At 43.6% G+C, this 21,139-nt stretch overlaps 1 protein-coding gene and 1 long non-coding RNA gene across 3 annotated transcripts; one reads left to right on the top strand and one right to left on the bottom strand.

The window, feature by feature from the left end:
- Positions 1–3,221: 3,221 nt before the first annotated feature.
- pdcb (phosducin b) lies at positions 3,222–9,679 on the bottom strand. Of its 2 annotated transcripts, none has more exons than XM_052073493.1 (4): positions 9,410–9,679; positions 8,256–8,302; positions 7,395–7,543; positions 3,222–4,959 (listed from the first exon to the last, which is right to left on the bottom strand). In XM_052073493.1, the coding sequence occupies exons 2-4, from the start codon at positions 8,296–8,298 to the stop codon at positions 4,444–4,446; spliced, it is 708 nt and encodes a 235-aa protein (XP_051929453.1). In that variant the 5' UTR covers positions 8,299–8,302; positions 9,410–9,679; the 3' UTR covers positions 3,222–4,443. The 2 variants fall into 2 exon arrangements, with proteins under 2 accessions (XP_051929453.1, XP_051929454.1); XM_052073494.1 differs by lacking the exon at positions 9,410–9,679 and adding an exon at positions 8,735–9,094.
- A 5,928-nt stretch (positions 9,680–15,607) lies between these two features.
- LOC127605756 (uncharacterized) lies at positions 15,608–18,419 on the top strand. The gene is made up of 3 exons (XR_007963652.1): positions 15,608–16,369; positions 17,051–17,213; positions 17,837–18,419. It is a non-coding gene; the product is annotated as an uncharacterized LOC127605756 (long non-coding RNA).
- Positions 18,420–21,139: the final 2,720 nt, after the last annotated feature.

Here is a 21,139-nt window from a genome sequence, read left to right as displayed (position 1 = left end):
GTATTGCACCACTGATCACTTTAGCTCTGCTCAATGACTCTGCATATTGTCCCTCAGCTGTCATTGGGTGGTACTACTACACAATACTACCCTTACATTATGGAAATTCTTTTGAGACTTAAATGTCAAGTCTTTGTTTATCGTAGATGCTTCTTCTTGCAATACTAGTATCACCTAATTCCTTGTATGTTTTACATACATGGCCAAGAAAGAGGCTTCTGACTTTGACAAAACATGAACCAGAAGGAAAGAGTGGCTGTGAGATGCATTGTTCCCCAAGTGCCCCATGCGACTATTCACTCATTAATTGACATCGGCAATTATTGGTGCATGCTGTCACACAAGAGACAAGAGATGTTCGACTCAGCATGATTTTACTGCTTGGTGCTTTCTACCACCTTTATTACCATTTGGTCTTACTGTTTATGGTGTATGTTAAATCGCTCCATGTACAGCACTTTGTATGCAGCGATGGCTGTTTGAAAGTGCTCTATAAATACTGTTGACTTGACTTGACAAGAGACACCGCAGTTTCACTTTTTCCAACACACACGTTTTATCACACATGTATGACACATGCTGTTGTTCAAGAGGCTAATGTGCAGTATTTTATGAATATGCGTGAGATTATTTCGTCTTTTTGACCGGCCAGCAAAGTAAGTGAACGGGCTATTGAGTGGAGGTTCGAGTGCTGAGCTGCTGCTGCGTTGCATTTGTTCTCATGACCTATCTGTCCCTCATTTAGATGAGTACTGGCTGAATTTCAACATTTCCTTTTCTTGTAGAGCAGATGTATTTATTGGAGTTAATCAGTGGACAATCACTTTAGCACATCTAAAATGAACTTTAAAGTGATAACTGTTGATATTTTGATTCATGATGAAAGCCAGTAAACACAGTTATGTAATATCCTTCACACCATTGCCCATATTTGGTGAGTGTGAGTGACCGTCAAGAGTGGGCTATATCGCACACGGTGACGTTTTTATTTGGGTGAATTAGAGCGTATCAGCTGGGCTCTCAAAAGTCCAAACACAAAAGGCAAAAATATGCTTAATTGGTGACTGTATAATCAACTGGAAAAGTACTGTATAATAATGTCAGATATGGGGGTAGGGACATGTGACCAATGGAGGGGCAAACATTTAGGCAGCCATTAAGTGGACAGTATAATGAGTCAGCCCATAATGTTTTTGTTAACCCCCCTGGCCTCCCAAAAAAAACAACCCCAAAGCAAAACAGTATGTTACCTCTCCGAATTTATGATTCATTCTTGACCTTGACCTGTGTGTGTGTGTGTGTGTGTGTAAATAGGGGACATTTTCAATCAATTCTTGAATTACTCGATTGTGACATCCTGCACTGGATTATCTTTTTTACATGCTTTATTCTGATCAGGGGTCATGTCAGGACCTGGAGTCTTTGCCAGCAGGCATATGAAGAAATCTGATGATCACCAGTCAGTCAGAGGGCAAGTGTTAATTGGACATTGAGTGGGAATTGTGTTTCACAACACATGCAACAAATTCAGCTATGTGAATCACTGCCCTCCTAATAAAATGGCAGCATGTCACTGATGATATGTCATAGTATCAGAGCAACAAATATTATAATTATTTATTATTATAAACAATAAAATATTGTTTGACTGCCGATTATTGGCGATTTCAAAGATACCTTTGGAAGGCACACCTGCAAATTTCCATTTGATGAGTCTGCCATTTGCTTTATTTACTGTATGTGGAAGAGGTTACTCGGTTTCGGATATTGGTTGATTAATTTTATTGTAGTGTTCATCCGTTCTTTAAGACAAGCAAGGTCAGAGACCAGTTGGCTGACGTGTTCCGACAGCTCAAGGAAGCCTTGGTTTAAAAATGATCTAATAAATTTCAGGCATGTGAGTTGTTTTCAGCTTGAGGCTATGCAAGCCATGTCAGATGTGGTGGTGTGAAAACACTGACTCTTGTACATCTTCAGAGAAATATTTGTAACTGGGGCAAAATTTAAATGACTAATTAGGAATCAAGAGCTATTTCTCAGGCAATAGGAAATATATTATGAAACCTTGAGACATAAATCCCCACGCGCAGACAAATATAATAATTGACACAACCACAAAAGCAGAATCACAAGAATGTGTTGATGTGCATTGGTTCAGGCTTTTTTCTGCCAACAGGCTAAAGCTAGCTATGGTAGTTACTTTGCTTTTGCATCAAATGGATAAATGTAACGTGATATTTTAAGATGCCATCGCTTCAATTAAATTACACTGGTCAACAATGTTTTTACTTCAGATGGGGCGGCCCGGTGTACAAGTGGTTAGCGCATTGACCTCACAGTGCAGAGGTCGTGGGTTCAATCTCTGGCCTTGATGTGTGGAGTTTGTATGTTCTCCCTGGGCCTGCATGGGTTCTCTCCAGGTACCACATTCCAAAAACTTGCATGACAGACTTATTGAACACTTAAAATTGTCCTTAGGTGTGAGTGTGAGCGCGGGTGGTGGTTCGTCTCTGCGTGCCCTGCAATTGGCTGGCAACCGGTTCAGGGGGTCCCCCGCCTACTGCCCAAAGATGGCTGGGATAGGCTCCAGTGACCCTTCTGAGGATAAAGAGAATGGGAAAATGGATGGATGGATGGATAAATCAGAGATACAAGTACATTTTCTAAATGATTTATTTTTTTGCACCGATTCAGAATTTTGCCTCATTTTTTCATCAGGTTTTACCAATAATAATGATTAAGGTTACGTTTTGCAACAGGTGAAATTCTTATTCTGGAAAATCAGTTATTAATTACAATGCATGGTAAAATCCACATTGCCTTAGCTTTTATAGGTCAAATTAAAAATGAAAAAATCTCAAAAGCTGATGTGCTAGAAAAAAAACAAAGACATTTTTTAAATCAAGTGTCAAAAAACATTTAGGGCCACATGTACCCATCTCGGATTAAAATTTACTATTGTCCAGTGTCATTTAAGGTGGTATGCAACAGTTTTAGTTAACTCAAAACTGACGCAGATAAAGTCCTTACTATTTTAATTGAATATATTGTTATCTTTTTGAATGATAATATTTCCCTCTAAGGTATAATAAAAATTTTAAGAGCTGAATAAAGGAATATTTTCTGCAAGTAATGGGACAGCTGTTAACAAAGCACTACGTGAACGTGATTTGCTACTGTAAATCCCCTCAAACTACCCAAGGACAGAAACAATCAAGAAGTTGCAGTATATGGGAGTTTAATACTCTATTGCAATCTGTGGGAAGAATGGCAAATTGATCATCCAGGCACATCTCTTCACCAAAAGGTAAAACAAAGAAAACAGAATATTCGTGACCCTGGAGATAAAATGAAACTAAATCTTCCATCACTCAATTTTCTATCCTTCAATCCCTTATGACTACGGACGAGAGGATGGGTACACCCTGATTAGTCAACAATCGCAGGGCACATTGGAACAAACAACCATTTGCACCGAGGGACAATTGACAGTCTTCAATTGACCTAAAATGCCCGTTTTTGGAATAGGAAGACAGAGTACCCATAGAGAGTGAACGCAGAACCTCTCGGCAGGGAGGCAGAGCTCCAAACCACTGCCTCACGGTGTGGCATTATTAAAACTTACTGAGGACAACTGCAAGAACCTAATCACTTAAAAACTTAACATGCCTGCACTCATTATGTTGACCATGTTCCTGGACATAAAAATGGACATTTTACAACATTTTCTGCACATAGTGCCCCAATAGATAAGATTTCGATTTTCAGATGGATGTGATTAGAGTAAACAAACCAAGACAGACATTTCATGCTGTTTCATTCTTTAAAATTATGGGAAAATTATCATTCTGATCATGTATACTGTACTGTAATCATCAACAAAATATGATCCTTACCCAAATCATTTTGCACTTTTACTAAATATTGTACTGTAAGCACAAAATACTGTATGTTAAAATAGATGAATTTCTCATTTACCTGAATACGATTACAACATCCACACTTCTTTGGTAAATTTACTAAAAACAGCCCTATGGTTAACTATCAAAAAAAATTGAATGGCCGTAGTATAAATTCAGGAGTCATTAATCAATCCAGTAAAGTGCTAAAATACTTTCAATGCTTAATATGTAAAATATTCTAAGAGTGCAAAACAAAAGACTACCTTTTTGGTTAAAGTTATATGAACACAAATTGGGTTTGGTTTTTGTTTGGGTGGTGGTACTATTATAATTTAAATCCAGTCTAATGAAGTCAAACCAGATTTGAGGGCAACATGCCAGAGAAACCTTTGATAATGAGACATTAACAGCCTTCGCAGAGAACTCTTCTCAAACACAGATTTTAGTCATTTTAGGATTTTCTAATAACGCTCATGAACTCTACATACAACCACCCAAACAAGTGATTCCCCCCCCCCCCTCGGCATTCGCGAAGAATCATTTACTCCACATCGTTTTCCTCTTCATCATCCATCATAGGCATCTCCTTCTCTGGCAGCAAACCATAGCTGTTGAGGAAGACCTCGACATCTGTAGCAAAGAACTCCTCATTTAAGTGCTGTGTGCAGGCCAAGAAGTTCCCCAGCAGTTCACCTGCCTTGTAGACCAAAAGCGTAGGCAACACCTCATCTGAGAATCTCTCAGCAGCACCTGATGAAACTGCGTCAATCCGGCAGAACTTAACAGTGGGATACTCTGTGGCCAGACAGTTGAGGCAGTTGTTGAGCTCTTCACAGCCTTTGACTCCAATCTTATAGATGTGGACTACCACCACTGTGCTGTGATGTTCCTTCTCGATGACTTCAAGGAACGCCTCTCCGCTGTCCAAGTCGTGCACGCCGTCAAACTTTGGCCCAAAGCTAAGCTTGTCATGCATCTCCTGCATGCACCGCTTTCTGTATTTCTTGAGACAGCCCTCATCCTCCTCCTTGAGCATTTCATACTCTTGTACACTCATCTGAAAATAATTACAAATGTATTTTTATATTGGCTCTGAATGATCAGTGGCATTTTGCATGCGAAAATGACCACAACTCGGAACACTAGAATAGAATTTTCAAATATACAGTAATGTGAAAAATGTAAGGAGTTCACGAAAAATGAAAATAGGACATTTCATGAAAATAGGACATTTAGATGACATAATGGCATTAGTAGAGGGATGCACTGGTGAGTTCCTCAACTCAAACAATTCATTAAAACAACAATTAACAACAAAGGTGGGTACACCACAACAGAAAATGTCAACATCGCGATAACTCGTCATGTGCCCTTGAGCATAAATTACAGCTAAACAACGATGTTTCATGCTGTTCACAAGTCGACTTATTGTCTACTGAGGAACAGCATACCACTCTTCTTGAAGGTTAGCACCCAGATCATTGAGGTTCTGGGGTGCAGCGTTTCGAGCTTCTTTCTACATGGCGACTCAGCTGATTCTACAGGTTTTCAATAGGATTCAGGTCTGGTGAAAGGGAAGGACATTCCATTTGAGGTACACCAGTCTCCAACAGCCCTTCCCTGAGGATGCAACCTCGATGAAATGGAGCATTGTCGTTGAGGAAGATGAAATAAGGCTGATGCTGTTCATTTAGGGGCACAATCACTGGATTAAAAAATGTATTCGCATAGTATGGTCACAAGTGTAGGGCAGTCCTGTACCGAGTGGATACGCCTGCCCACTGATTCCTCGTCCAGCGTAAATACTCCCTGGCCCATGTAGAACGATGACGCCCGGTGGTATGATGGAGGTACCCTTGCAGGTTATCTATTTTTCATTTCCCATAAACGTGCTTGGAGCTGAGTGGCATTCATCATCTGGTTTTTCAGGGCATTGTGCACAATGCAGCAGTAATCAGCATGCGATGTGACCAAAGGACATCCACTTCTATATCTTTCTGTAACTCTTCCAGTCACTCGCTATCTCTGTTGCAACCTCCTGAGGACACTCTGTGACACTCTAAGCTCAGGGGCCACTTGCGTCTTCGAATGTGCTGTTTGAAGCATGACAATGGCAAGGTACTGTAGATCCATTATTAGGTGCCATCTTGGTATCATTATGTCAAAATGTGAACAGCATAATGAGGACGACTGTGTAAACACCAACTTTAATTGAACCTAGACATTCATTGGTTGAGTCAAGAATCAAATGCCTGTTGTGTAATTTTCCTTTAAGCTCCTCAATGGCGAACAGCAACTTGTGCAAAAAGTACGAAAACATTTAACAGCTGGACATGTGCATTCAAAAGCTTGGAGAAAGTCAAATTAAGTTCACCTGCAAGGGTTTGAATGCTCGTCCTGAAATCTCACCCAAAAGCAAATATACCGTATTAGCCCGAATATAAGACAGTGTTTTTTGCATTGAAATAAGACTGAAAAAGTGGGGATCGTCTTATATTCGGGAGTCTAGACGTTATATCCATTCACGGCGCTAGATGGCGCCACATATTAGCGAATAGCGAATGCTGAACTTGACTCCCCAGGCCAAAGCGAACCCCTGCCACGAAGAATAAAAATAAAAATAGCGGGAGCACGAAGAAGAAAAATAAAAAATAGCTGTATGAAATAAAACAGAAGAAACTAATAGAAGAGATAACAGAAAATGGAGAAACATAGCAAGAAGTCTGGAGAAAAGTGGGTCGAAGATTGGCTAGGTTAACCGGCAGCTGTGGAGAAATTTTGATGTAATTTATATTTCAAAAACCAGAAGTCATTCATTCACGAATGTGATTGCATTTTAGTTTACATATTTAAATGTTCAGGTATTAAGATTTGAATGAGGCAAAATAACATGCTTTTTCTCTCAAATATATTGTTATAATCATTTGTTTCAGATGTACTGTAATTATTTTCTGTATAAAAAATAATTTGGTATTCAAAAAGTCTTTTTTTCAAACTTGAGTCTTGAAAAAGAGGGGGCTGTCTTATAATCAGGGCCGTCCTATATTCGGGCCAATACGGTACTTAACTTTTTGTGACTAGTGTGCATTTATATAAAACTACATTATTGATGACTTTGTACATTTCCGATACTGCTTACACAGAAGAGAACACATAGCCATCTTACTACAGGTACGCCGTTGAAGCTTTTTTTGATCACAGTACCATCTGCTGGAACTGGCAGGAAGTTAACTGATCTACCTTTGTGCATAGCCTCGTGTCTGTTTGACTCACACATGAGTTCAATTGCTTATGATAGATAAATTATTAGCTCTTTAATTTTGTTTAACTACAGTATTCCTGTTTACGAGTTAGTTTCTTGCCCAACAAATAAGTGACATTTATTGTTGAAATTACAAACATGGACAGCCCTGAGGTTGGATTTTTCACACGTTTGGCATTAAAAATGACAAACCACAGAGTCTTTGAAAACTCTTCAAATCAAATATATACCTTGCGGTTAAGATTTGCCCGAGAGTCGTCCTTTTTCCGATGAGGGGATGACATCTGTCTGAGCAGTTCCCGTTTTGCAGGTGGAAGGTTTTCCTGCTCCATGCTCTCCAATTTAAACCTCCTCCAGTCATTGATAACACCCTTGGGACCTTTTGAAATATTGACAAATAGTAGTTAGTCAGATTTCTGCATCAATATCAAAACGTACTAAGATGAGAAATCGGTATTCTGTCTTATATAGAAATGAAGTGTGGTGCTAACTGGATAAGAAAAAAAAAGATTGTTGCTCTGCTCGGGTGTTATCCACACATCACCTGTCAATAATCTCTGTTTACATTACCGGTACTTACCATGGAAAGTGTTCAGAGGACTGACACACACTGTCACATTTATTTTCAATCATACTTGACACACAATATTTGAGTGACGGCCATGCGAAGCCCCCATCCATCCACTCATCCATTTTCTGAGCCACTTATCCTCACAAGGATCACGGATGTACCTATCCCAGCTATCTTCGGGCAGGAGGCGGGGTACATCCTGCACCAGTTGCTAGCCAATCGCAGGGCACACAGAGACAAACAACCATTCACGCTCACAACCACATCTAGGGGCACTTTAGAGTATTCCATTAACCTGCCATGCATATTTTTGGAATGTGAGAGGAAACAGGAGTACCTGAAAAAAAAAACACGCAAGCACTGGGAGAACATGCAAACTCTAGACAGGAAGGCCGGAGCCCGGAATCAAACCTTGGACCTCTGCACTGTGAGGCGGATGTGCTAACCAGTCAAACACAGTCCCTTCTATGCAGCCCCTTAAGTTTTAAAACAAAAATGGTTTCAACACCGATTCACTCACCCGTGTGGGTTGCTGTTTCTTCCAGGTCAATCTGCTCACACATGGTTCTGTGTAAAGTTGCAGAATTGGAATAAATTATGGAGAAATGGGATGATGGTTGGAAGAATAATAGCTACCAACATGTTTTACATGCAAGACCATATGGCATGAGTGATTGGATAGTTTTGAAAATCTAAAGTGGTTAACGCAGTGATTCCCATGATATTTAATTAAATTAATGCTGTCTGAGAGGATTAGTTGACTGCAGTGGGTCTCTCTGTGGCTTTGTTAGTCCTTTTAGACGTTATTCTTTTTAAAATAATATATCGTACGTTCAATCACTTTTTCAAATGAATAAGAACAATATATGCAGACATTTAGCTTGAATAGTGAACAGTACATTTAAGTCATCCCATTGTTACACAGTTTACTCCTACCGGTATGTTATATACAGGTATGAAACCTAATTTAAATTTCGCCAATGTTACAAGCTATCTTACAGTATATCTTTGTATCGAAATGGTGGACCTTGGATTTTCACGTCCCCGTTTGACCAGTAGATTGATTTGCTCAATTAAAACCTCACTGGATCAAATTGTCATGAGCCAATGTTTCAATTAGTATTGCCTTCTTTTTTGGGTGCAGCTGTAAAGCTGATCTGGGCTGATGGTCTTTGTCACTGGGGGAGATTTGTCTTGATTAGTTCTTCCTATAACACGTGTTCAAGACATGGGTGAATGTTTCATTGTTTCATTTCAGGACGCACGCGCTTGTGTGTGTGTGTGTGTGTGTGTGTGTGTGTGTGTGTGTGTGTGTGTGTGTGTGTGTGTGTGTGTGTGTGTGTGTGTGTGAGTTCTTTCGGGAAAGATAGTCCCATGACACAGTAGCGAAATAAGTTGCTCTTTGTTATTAGATTTTGTTGTAGACTGTACTTTTGAACTCATTTCACGTAATTTCTTGGTTATTCAAATCTCTCTGTATGATACTCAAGTTAAGTCAACTCTAAATTTTAAATATAAAGTAGTTGAATAAATAAGTGGAAAAGAGCGTATAATGCTCTTCAGAATAAAATTGACAAAGTAAACAGATAGCCTACTTGATAAATACATCTACAATAAACTTCATGAACAAAGTAACAATGTACTTAAGTGGAATTCGAAATATTTTTTTCTTACCTTACACAACAACGTCTTGAAGCTGTGCACGAAGTAACTTCACAATGGTCTGCGCTCAATTTACTTCACACAATTGTCTGTTGCTTCTTGGTGTGTGATTTTGCGTGCATGCGTAGGTTCTATCCAGCCAATGAGCAGGGTCTAATGGAGATTTTAAAAAAGACGCTGTCGACCTAACGGAAATAGATCCTAAGAGGATTTAACTTCAGGAATAAGAAGCCTCTACTTGATACAGGCCCAACTCCCCGAGAGAGAGAAAGAGAGAGAGAGAGAGAGAGAGAGAGAGAGAGAGAGAGAGAGAGAGAGAGAGAGAGAGAGAGAGAGAGAGAGAGAGAGAGAGAGAGAGAGAGAGAGAGAGAGAGAGAGAGAGAGAGAGAGAGCGCGAGAGAGAGAGAGATTGATATTAATCAATATTTTCCTCAGTATTGCAGCTGAGTTGGGGTTGCCTTTGGGTCTTCCCTTATGGACACATCAGGTCCTAAAACAGAACAAGTCACAACAGTTCACTAAAGGAAGATCTAAATCTTGAAATTTTCAAATGGATGTTTTGTTTGTTATTCAGTGAAGTGTCTCCCAGGCATTCCACCTTTCACACAAAATCAACACATGATGGAAATATCTTACAAAACATCAAGTACCTCTAGCTAGGGATGCGTCATCACATGACTTACCAACACAGAAATCAGACTGTTGTCCCTGTGCTGTTTCTAATGCTTTTGACTCGATTATTCGACGGCTCTCATTACAATGCAGGACAGTGCTACGTCAAACTATAACACACATATTTAAATGGATAGCTCTCAGACAGTGTCATTTAAAAGTGAATAAAAACACATTTTAGCTTTGCCAAGTTGAACTATTTGAAATTTGATTGCATATTTTGTCAAAATGATGTGGGCGGTTGGAATTGTTTGACTCCTGTGTGTCGTCTTTCTGCCCCTTTGTGTCCTGCATTTATTGGCTTAAAGGATTAGCAGACTTTTTAAATTCAAGCACACAGAGGAGCGGTGCACGTCAGGTGGGGTTTTCGTCATCTCATACTCTCACTAAGCACTCAATGCTTAAAATGGAATACTGTAATTTATTTAGCAGGGTATGACACAAGACCTGACAGTTGTGAATAAGCTTGACTCTTTATTTCTTTGGATCAGTCTTCCTACACCAATAAAACTTACTCTTTACAAGATATTTGTATAGATGGATGTTTTTTTTGTTCTTTTTTAATCCCAATTGTAAATGTGACTGTCTCTTTTGATCGTAGATCAATGAACCACCTCTTGCTACTGTATTATTTTTTGTCAGAGCTCAGGATATTTGTCCTATTTTTTCTATCTATCTATCTATCTATCTATCTATCTATCTATCTATCTATCTATCTATCTATCTATCTATCTATCTATCTATCTATCTATCTATCTATCTATCTATCTATCTATCTATCTATCTATCTATCTATCTATCTATCTATCTATCTATCTATCTATCTATCTATCTATCTATCTATCTATCTATCTATCTATCTATCTATCTATCTATCTATCTATCTATCTATCTATCTATCTATCTATCTATCTATCTATCTAGTCCCAGCGTTGGTGAATCTATTTTTTTTATCTGAAAGACTGTCATTTACCATGAGGTGTTCACAAGTCTCAATTTTAACAAAGTCCAAGCACCCACGATACAAATTTAGTACAAAATTTGTTTATCCTTATACTGTAGACTCGAGGGATCGGTATACTGTACAATATTTTTGTGTTGCCCATTGCTCTTGCTCTCTTGCAATATATATTAGTTATATAGCATCCTCGTCTCGAAAGGCGATGGTCGACGCGTAGGGGGGGATTAGGTCCTGTACTGGACGCATGAGCGCGAGTGGCTGAAGAGCCCTATTCTTGAGTGGCATTCCCGCTGGCATTTCACGCAGGTGAATGTTGAGGATGGAGGGGGGGTGCGTGGAGCAGCTGCGCGGCACTTTCTCGCTGCCCGCTTCTGTGAGGCCCGGTCCTGCTCCTCCGCCGCAGCCTCGGCAACCCCTATGCGGATGGTGTTGCGCCAGGTGGCTCGGTCTGCTGCTGCACTCTCCCATCTGTTGGGATCCACCCGGACTGCCTTTAGGTCACGTTTGAAAGTGTCCTTGTAGCGCAGCAGGGGCCGGCCCACACTCCGGCGTCCCTCAAGCAGCTCGCCATAGAGGATTTTCCGCGGCAGCCGATGGGGGTCCATGCGGAAGGTATGGCCGATCCAGCGGAGCCTCCTCTTCATCAAGGTGCATTGGATGCTTAGGAGGCCGGCTTGTTGGAGGACCGCAGTGTTTGGAATCCGGTCCTGCCACCTGATGCGCAGCAGCCGCCGGAGGGCACGTAGATGAAAGGTGTTAAGTCGCCATTCCTGCCTAGCGTAGGTGGTCCATGACTCACTGCCGTAGAGTAAGGTGGAGAGGACGCAGGCCTCGTACACCATAACCTTGGTTTTTGCACTGAGAAGGCTGTTTTCCCAGACGCGTTTCGACAGCTTCGCCATCACACCGGCAGCCTTGGCGATCCTCGAGCTGATCTCGGCGTCGAGTGTTGTTGCACATGTGACGGTTGAGCCTAGATAGGTGAAGGAGTCGACATTTTGCAGCGGCGTGTCCTCGATGGTGATAGAGGGGGCGACGGTGGTTCCCTGGTCTAGTATATTTGTCTTCTTTAGGCTGATCGTGAGCCCGAAGTCCCTGCACGCACGTGAGAGTCTGTTCACCAAGTGCTGGAGTCCTGCCTCACTATGGGAAGTGAGGGCAGCATCGTCTGCAAACAGCAGTTCTCTTACCAGGATGTTGTAGGTTTTAGACTTGGCGCGCAGTCTTGCCATGTTAAAGAGGCTACCATCTTGCCGTGTGCGGAGGTATACCCCCTCTTCGCAGTCGGAGAAGGCATACTGGAGGAGGATGGAAAAGAAGATTCCAAATAGGGTTGGTGCAAGGACGCACCCCTGCTTCACTCCACTGCTGACTGGGAATGGCTGGGAGGTAGCGCCGTTGAAGCGGACTGTGCTTTGCATGTCTTGATGGAAGGAGCGGATAACGGTGAGCAGTTTTGGTGGACAGCCTATCTTCTCCAGTATTTGAAATAGCCCGCTCCGGCTGACCAGGTCGAACGCTTTGGTCAGGTCAACGAAGGCAATGAACAGAGGTCTTTGCTGCTCGCGGCACTTCTCTTGAAGCTGGCGGAGGGAGAATATCATGTCCACTGTGGATCTTTTAGCCCTGAAGCCACACTGCGATTCGGGGTAGACTCGTGAGGCGAGGCGCTGAAGCCGTTTCAGGGCGACGCGGGCGAACACCTTCCCAACGGTGCTGAGCAGAGAGATGCCCCGATAGTTGTTACAGTCGCTGCGGTCCCCCTTGTTCTTGTAGAGGGTGACAATGGAGGCATCCCTCATGTCTTGGGGGATGTGGCCCTTTTCCCAGCAGAGGCTCAGAAGCTGGTGCAGCGGTTGCAGGAGCGTGTGTTTCCCATGCCGCAGTACCTCAGGGGGGATGCCATCCTGGCCTGGTGCTTTGCCATTGTTTAGAGCGTCGATTGCTTTCGCAAGCTCGTCAGGCGAGGGTGCGCTGTCCAGTTCCTCCATGAGGGGAAGGTCAGGCAGGGAGTCAAGGGCTGCTCCTGCGATGGTGTTTTGAGTTGCATATAGCTCTAGGTAGTGCTCGACCCACCTATCCATTTGCCTGCTTTGGTCTTGGATCGTGTGACCGGTCTTGGACTTGAGAGGGGCGGTTTTGTTGCATGATGGACCCGTTGCCGTTTTGATCCCCTCATACATGCTCCTGGTCCTGCCCTGGTCAGCAGCTGACTGGATCTCCATGCAGAGGTCCTGCCAGTATTTGTTAGCACAACGGCGGGCTGACCGCTGGGCTTTACTCCTGGCAGCACGGAGGGTGTCTCGGGTGTTGGGGCAGGGGTTGTTCTTGTGCTCAAGCATTGCCTTTCTCTTGGCTCCTGTTGCAGGCTCCATTTCTAGCCAGTGCGCCTCGAACCAGTCTGCGTTTTTCCGCACTCTCTTCCCAAAGGCGAGCATTGCGGAGTCGTAGATGGCGTTTCCGAGCTGGTCCCAGAGACGGACGGGGTCTTCTGTGGTGTTGTCATATTTCTCTTTCAGCTTATCTCTGAATGTAGTGGAGAAGCAGCTCACCTTTTCCGGGTCGGCAGTGCCACAGGTGTTTATGCGCGGCTTGCACTTGGTCTTGGCGTGGTGGATTCTGCGAGGCTGCAGCCTCACCTTACTGGCGATTAGGGCGTGGCCGGTGTCGCAGTCTGCGCTGTGGTAGCTCCTCGTGTGGAGGATGGCGTTCAGGCTGGATCTTCTTGTAATTGCTAGGTCCAGCTGGTGCCAATGGTGGGATCTAGGGTGCCTCCAGGACACCTTGTGGCGGTCATTGCCTGCGAAGAAGGTGTTGGTGATACAGAGGCTGTGGTGGCAGCACAGCTCGAGGAGGCGTTGGCCATTCTCGTTCAGTCGGCCAACTCCATGTGGGCCGAGGCAAGAGGGCCAAGCCTGCCAATCGGCCCCCACACGTGCGTTGAAGTCGCCGAGAATCAGGAGGAGTTCGGTCTTGGGGATACGTCTCACTTCATTTTCGAGAGTTTCGTAGAACTCATCCTTGGCTTCTGGGGAGGACGTCAGGGTGGGGGCGTAGGCTGAGATGATGTTGGCATACCCTGCTGTGGTCTTCATGCGCAGGGAGAGGAGATGGGACGTGCCGCCGGTCGGTGTTTCCACTGCGTGGAGCAGGGAGTTCCTCACTGCGAAGCCCACGCCATGCTGGCGCGGTTCCTTCTGCGGCCGACCCTGCCAGAAGAAGGTGTAGTTTTCTTCCCTGAGGGATCCGCTGTCTGGCAGGCGTGTCTCCTGGAGGCAGGCCACATCGATGTTCAAGCGGGCCAGTTCCTTCCCAATGATGGCGGTCTTTCTTAGGTCAGTGATCTGAGTCGGGTCGGGGGACATTCCGGGGCACATAGTTCTGACGTTCCAGCTTGCTATGCGAAGTGCTGGGGACTTCTTTCTCTTGCGTGTTTTGCCTGGTGCATGGAGGCACTCGCTTTCCGGGTTTCCCCTGCTCTCTACGCACCCAGTAGAGCAGGCGAGTGTGACGGGCTAGCACCCTATTGACCGGGGGCTGCCCAGTTTGGGGCGGGCGGTAGCTAGCCAATGGAGTGCGATGACTCCTCCCACCGTCGGACGAGGCCCCTGGCGCTCCGGCTCCACGCCAATTGGCCGGAGCTCTAATGAACCGGTAACTGCCTCTTCCCGTGGTTGCTTTACGAAGTCTTGCGACTTCGGTGGAGACCACTCTCCAGTGCGCGTCGAAGGCTTGGGCGGGGGATATGGAGACACTGAGTTGCCCAGGCTGTAGTGTCCCCCTCTCGGCGTCACCGATCGGAGCCCAAGGGAGAGGATGAACCAATACACTTGGGACCGGGTCTGCTGCAGGAGTTGCCAGGGTCGCTGACTGCGTGTCTGACCCTGCCTGTTGGGGCTCCACTCCGGGTACACTGGGAGGGTGTACCACCGTAGCCAATGCCTAAGAGGCAGACCCTGCGAGGCAGCAGGGGGATTTGGATTCAGAGTTGCCTTCTCCTAGCCTTTGTCTAAAGAGACCCAACCTACAAGGCAGCAGGTTTTTACAGGGTGAGGTTGTTAACCTCACGCCCAACCCCCAACCTGGAGGACCAGTTGGATGCAGTTTAACGTCATACCCAGGACGAATATATTAGTATTTGTATCATTTCAAAGGTGTTTTTTTTAATAAGTGCTTAAGACACGTACTAGACAAACTTGCCTAGAGTTTATTTAAATAGGGTAGGCCTATTTCTACTATATAACACAGATTTCACCTATTGGAAGGGGATGGATGTTCGTATCAATTAAATAAGAATATTTACGTTGAAATAAATAAATACACCCCACGGCATTTAATGGTGCACTTTTTAAATGAAGTTTTTAATTGACTTGTTGAGAATATGAGAAATGTATCCCTAAATAATCATAGTTACCTCTTCATTCATCTTGAAAAAAACATTATTATTCCTTTCTGAGCAATTTGCTCAAACCATATTATTTAAGGCTGTAATTTTCCACAGACCTGCTGTAGATGAATTTTCCCCCTTCCTGATACATTTACTATATCACCAGAGCGGAGAGGATTGAGATCCTTCCAATGTTATTACAACTCCAGGCTTTTGCGGTGCTATGGGAGATTCCATTCAGCTTCACATGCCGTTCTCCTTGGTTGACTCAAGAGTTTTCACACCCTCGAATCTCACATGCAGAGAAAATCGATTTATTTCTCTTAGTAGTAATATTATCTTTATCTGCTTATCGCTACCATCGGCCTAGAACTTTCAAAGTCACAATTTAGTAAATTTCAGGGTTTTCACAAATGTTTACTATTGTTCAGTTCATGCATGTAGGAGTTTATTTATTTACTTTTTATTTATTCACACAAATTATTGAGCAATCTAAAGGGTTGAAAATTATTTGCTGTCTTTGACGATGCAATGTTGATAGTTGAAAACCAAAACTAGCATTTTTGGGGTCTCCTGAAAAGTGATGATTTTAGAGGTGTGACTGACTGTGTAGAGGTAATTGGCCCCAACCTTGCTGTGTGGAGTTTGCATGTTCTCACCGTGCCTGCATGAGTTTTGTCTGGGTACTTGGGTTTCCTCCCACATTCCAAAAATATGCAGGTTAATACGTAGAACAGTCTAAATGTCCCATGGTGTGATTGTCAGTGTGAATAGTTGTTGTTTGTCTATGTGTGCCTCACAATTGGCTGGAAACCCATTCAGGGTGTACCCCGCCTACTGCCCAAAGACAGCAGGGATAGGTTCCATCACGCCCATGACCCTCGTGAGGATAAGTGGTTCCGATAATGGAGGAATGGATGGATGACCAATGGCCAGCCGACGCCAGCAATATGTAAGTGTGTGAGCCGGGGCTGCTCATCAGGAGAAGGCCTCAGCGTGCTGCTCTCCTGCTCAGCTAGAAAGGGGCAAAAATTAAATTCCAAAAGTAAAAATGAAACATGAGAATAAAATACTTCAAAATATGATGCAGGCTAAATAGTGCAGTTATTGATGAATTAAACAAATTAATTTCCTTCTGGTGTCCCAAACGATGATGCCACTTAGTTTGAACCCTGCATATATATGTTGAAGCCATTATTTAGCTATGTGCATTCTCAGCTTGACAGTATAATTTTCAACAGACACATTTTGACTTAGGACGTGACCTTGCATTGAACCTTATGGTGTGACCTTGACTTTAACTGCTGCAGTGGCAAGAATAATGTGGACAACTTTGCAGATTAACCTCAGTCCTGTTCGAACCAGCACCAGAACAGATTCAAATTTCTAGGTAAACGAAGGTACTACAACAGCTACTCATAAACAAACGAGCTGCGACAGCTTTTAGGGAAAACAAATGTAAAATATCCATTGAAAGCTACTTCCTGTTTAGAGTATATAAGATTTTCCTTGGGATGTTGACCCTGCGCATTTGTGCCTTGACCACAGCCATTGTCTGTATCACACTTGTGCACTGAACGTTCTGATAGAATATTCTTGAAGCAACTTATCCATTTGCCTCTGATTTCAAAAGAACATGCAGACGACTCGGAGGACGGCGAAGGGATCCGGTCTTCGGGCAGTAGGCGGGGAACACCCTGAACCGGTTGCCAGCCATCAAGAGAGAGACAGAGACAGAGACAGAGAGAAAGAGAAATTTCACGAGCTGATGTAACCACAGGACAGGAAATGGTTAAGTAAGATTATAACAGACCTTCAATGCAAAAATATATAGTATACTCTGCTTTGAATAGATTTAGCATATCAATAGACATCAATCTGCTTTTAATTGCTTATTACAGCCTTTGTAATTGAGAACAGTATAGGACTGACATTGTCTCTTCTATTCAGATCCTCAAATCTGGTGGTGAATAAAGGCTCATTAGTGGTAACTGAAACAAACCAAAAAAAAAAACCATTTGCTTCTCTGGTCATCATTTAGTAATGGTGACACAATTGCCTGTACTGTTTTAGGGTTAGTAGTTTGGTGCCTGGCAACGAGGGTATCATAAACATGACTTGCTGTATCATGTGTATGAATCTAGTTTTTTTTTTTTTTTAAGTATCATCTGTGAGCAGCAGGCATGTGTGCATGAATGAACATGTCAGAACAGCTCACATGCATGCACGATTACGGATTGTATCATAGTCATCCAAATATTTTCTTGGAACTTGGATTGCAGTCAGAAACCCATAGTTTGTTGCCTATTCCTCCACCTTACCGATTCTTACTTTGTTGTTTTAAATGTAAAATTCCCATTGTGAAAAAAAAAAATCAGAGTTTGAACTCCACTATGCCTTATGTGCCTATAATGGGCAGTATTTTTCACAGCCCCGTTTCACAGCGGAAATGTCGGTGCTGTTGGACAGTCTGCGGCTAGATGGATGAATGGCTTGTGGAGCCGAAGATGAGAAGGAGTGTCAGCGCAGAGAGCATTTGCGTATGTGGATCTGGGAGTCGCCGCTTGGAATTGAAGTGGATTTACATGGGACAGGAGATATGAGCCAATCTCTTTTTTTCGTCAACAGATGCTACAGCTTCTCGTTTGCTTTCAAACTTCTTGTTGGCTTTCAAACTTAGCTTGTAGCAGACGTGTGCACATTTTCAGCATGGCGTCTGATCCACTGGTGAAAGGACACTTTGATTCTCTCCTCTTTCATCTATAACTGCTGAAAACAACAAAGTGTATGCAGAACAAGTGGTTACGATTGCATGACTGTCTGTGTCTTATGTGTTGTGCGGTATTATTTTGTTATTTTATGTTAATTGTTCTGTTGATGGCCACACGGGTACCCGCAGCGGCTCCCCTCTCTCCTGTGTTTGCACTGTGGTTGAGAGGAAAGAAATTTCATCTGTGCTTTATGTTGCACATTGAGCATATTTGACAATAAAAGCTGACTTGACTTGACTTATTGACAATGATGATGATGATGATGATGATGGTAGAAACTTTATGACAGGATAGTTTGAATTTCATTGCACAGATGTGATGACCAGTTTCACTGGCTCCCCAAAGTCCCTTTATACATTGTTTTCAAGTGTTCATGTATTGTTCATCAAAAAATGAAGTAACGTAAGGGAATGTAAGTTTATTATGGGAACTCATTCATAAACATTGTCCAACCAAAAGTAATATTACTTTGAGGCCCTCGCTTTACTATTTTGAATGTTCAGCGAACACGTGACATATGTGTTTGTGTTTTGTAATGTCATTGAATCCATGCAGTCCACTGGGAGGAGCTGCAGGAGCACGAACACAAACTCTAGTAGAAGATTGCACTTAGCTTGATGAGCATGTCTCCAGGAGAGGCATAAAGGGCAGAAAAGTGACGGCATGTCGGAGGTCTCATAAATTGGATTATCAGTTTGCGGCACTGAGGGTGTTTTTTATTTCATGTAGCTCCTTAACAATGCTTATGCATGCCAATAAGAAATAATAAGAATAAGAAAACCTTTATTCATCTCAAAATGAAGAAATTCTCAATTTACAGCAGCAAAGGAAGAAAGTAGAAGAACAGAAAATATAGGAGCTGCTGTAAAGGCACTGTATGCTATGCATTTTTATAATAGGAGTGAGATTCTTCTTATTATTGTTATTACTACTACTACCACTACTACTACTACTACTACTAATATTAGAAGAGGTCACTTTTGGATTTCAGACCCATTTCTATTTTGCCCTGCCATTCCGAATTAATAAAATAAAATAAAATAAAATAAAATAAAATAAAATAAAATAAAATAAAATAAAATAAAATAAAATAAAATAAAATAAAATAAAATAAAAACCTGCTCTGCATTTTAAAAAAAGGCATCATTCAAATAGTATTTTCTCGGGCAATTTTGGATGTAGAATAAAAAATCTCATGAGTTCATATGATCCCGTTTTTGTTGTTGTTTTTTTACATTTTTAAAAAAGGAAGGAAGAAAAACTTTTTTCTCCGCAAATCTGATTTTTGGACAGCTGTGAGGCATAGCATTGTAGGGGTTGAAGAATTTTTGTATTTACTTGGTATAAAATAATGAAGATAACAGATCACTTTATTAACTGATGAAAGGGTAAACATGGACATGTATGCATCATTTTTCAGGTTTTTAGTGAAAACGTTTTTTCATGCACTATAGATACAGGTAATATATATGCACTAAGAAATAACGAAAACTACTATGGCAAAACATACAGGATACACTGTAGCAGAAAAACTGGACCATATGGTGCAAAATGTGTTGTACTGTAAATACCGAGTAATCTGGCTTGACAGTTCACTGGTTGACAGACAGACTGTTCAAAATGACATCAACACTCTTCTGTTGAAAGATAAAAGCAGATTAGGTTCTGGCTACCAAAAGATCTGCGATCCCTAGGCTCAAAGGTGCGGATCAAACCGTCGCCAATTCCTAGTGGATCGCAGTGAAGTCCGTAAGGGAGCCTCCACGCCGAATTGACGGGACTTTCCATCACTGGAGAGTTGGTGCGAAGTGGTAATGACCTTTGGGTCAGCAAAATCCCGCGGGACCGCGTCCGGCGTTATACAAATCCACCGCAGTCCTGGCGTTAAGTGCCTAGCAAGGCGGCGGACCGAATCCCCAAGCCGACCATCCACCTTGGGTTATGAAGGAATGCCCACCCTTCAAAATAAAACACAGGGCCCGGCGCACCCTCGGTCCAACCTCGGGTGCTGCAGACCCCCTGGACCGCCACCGTCGGCCACCGCGCTGCCGTGGACCCTGGACACGGGGTCAAAGTGCGGGGCCGGGGTTGCGGCCCGTCCCCCTCACTCACGCTACATAGCCCCCAGGATGGCGATTTCTCCCCCCTCCCCCTCCTGCCCCCTCAACCTGTGTCCACCTTCTCCCGATCCCCTTCACCTCAAGAAGTCCGGCGGCGATGGCGTGGGGCGTCGGGGACAGGCTCAGATGAGGGCCCACGTCCCTAGTTCCACAACCACACGTCGGCGGTCGTGGCACGATGGTCGCTCCCCTTGCGAACTGGTGATGGTGCTGGGGAGAGGCAGCGACCACGGTGGCGGAGCAGGACTCTTTAGTCGTAGCGCTGCTCCCCTAAATCCGAGGAAGGGCCAATAAAAGGCGGCCTAAACACGCCCATCACCGCCACCGATCGGCTGGAGACCCGCCTCCAGCAGATTCATCCTTCATGCGGGCGAAATAAATACAAATACAATAACCGGACTGCTTTCCTGGAAATCGGCGCTTGGAATGTACGAACCCTGATGGACAACGCAAGAGCAAATAGACCGGAGCGCAGGACTGCCCTCATCGCCCTTGAGATTCAGAAGCTCGGCCTGGACATTGTTGCCCTCTCCGAGACCCGTCTCCCTGGTGCCGGGCAGATCGAGGAGCTTCGGCACGGGTACACCTTCTTCTGGAGGCGCTCAGGAGGCATCCGAATCAGATGCCCAAGCCACCTCATCTGGCTCCTCTCGATGTGGAGGAGAAGCGGCTCGACTCTGAGCCCCTCCCGGATGACTGAGCTTCTCACCTTATCTCTAAGGGAGAGCCCGGACACCCTGCGGAGAAAACTCATTTCAGCCGCTTGTATCCGGGATCTCGTTCTTTCGGTCACGACCCATAGCTCGTGACCATAGGTGAGGGTTGGGACGT

Source organism: Hippocampus zosterae, chromosome 8, assembly GCF_025434085.1.
Source record: "Hippocampus zosterae strain Florida chromosome 8, ASM2543408v3, whole genome shotgun sequence".
Lineage (NCBI taxonomy): Eukaryota > Metazoa > Chordata > Actinopteri > Syngnathiformes > Syngnathidae > Hippocampus > Hippocampus zosterae.
Note: the sequence above shows the minus strand (reverse complement) of the source record. Positions and strands in the feature narration are given on the sequence as shown.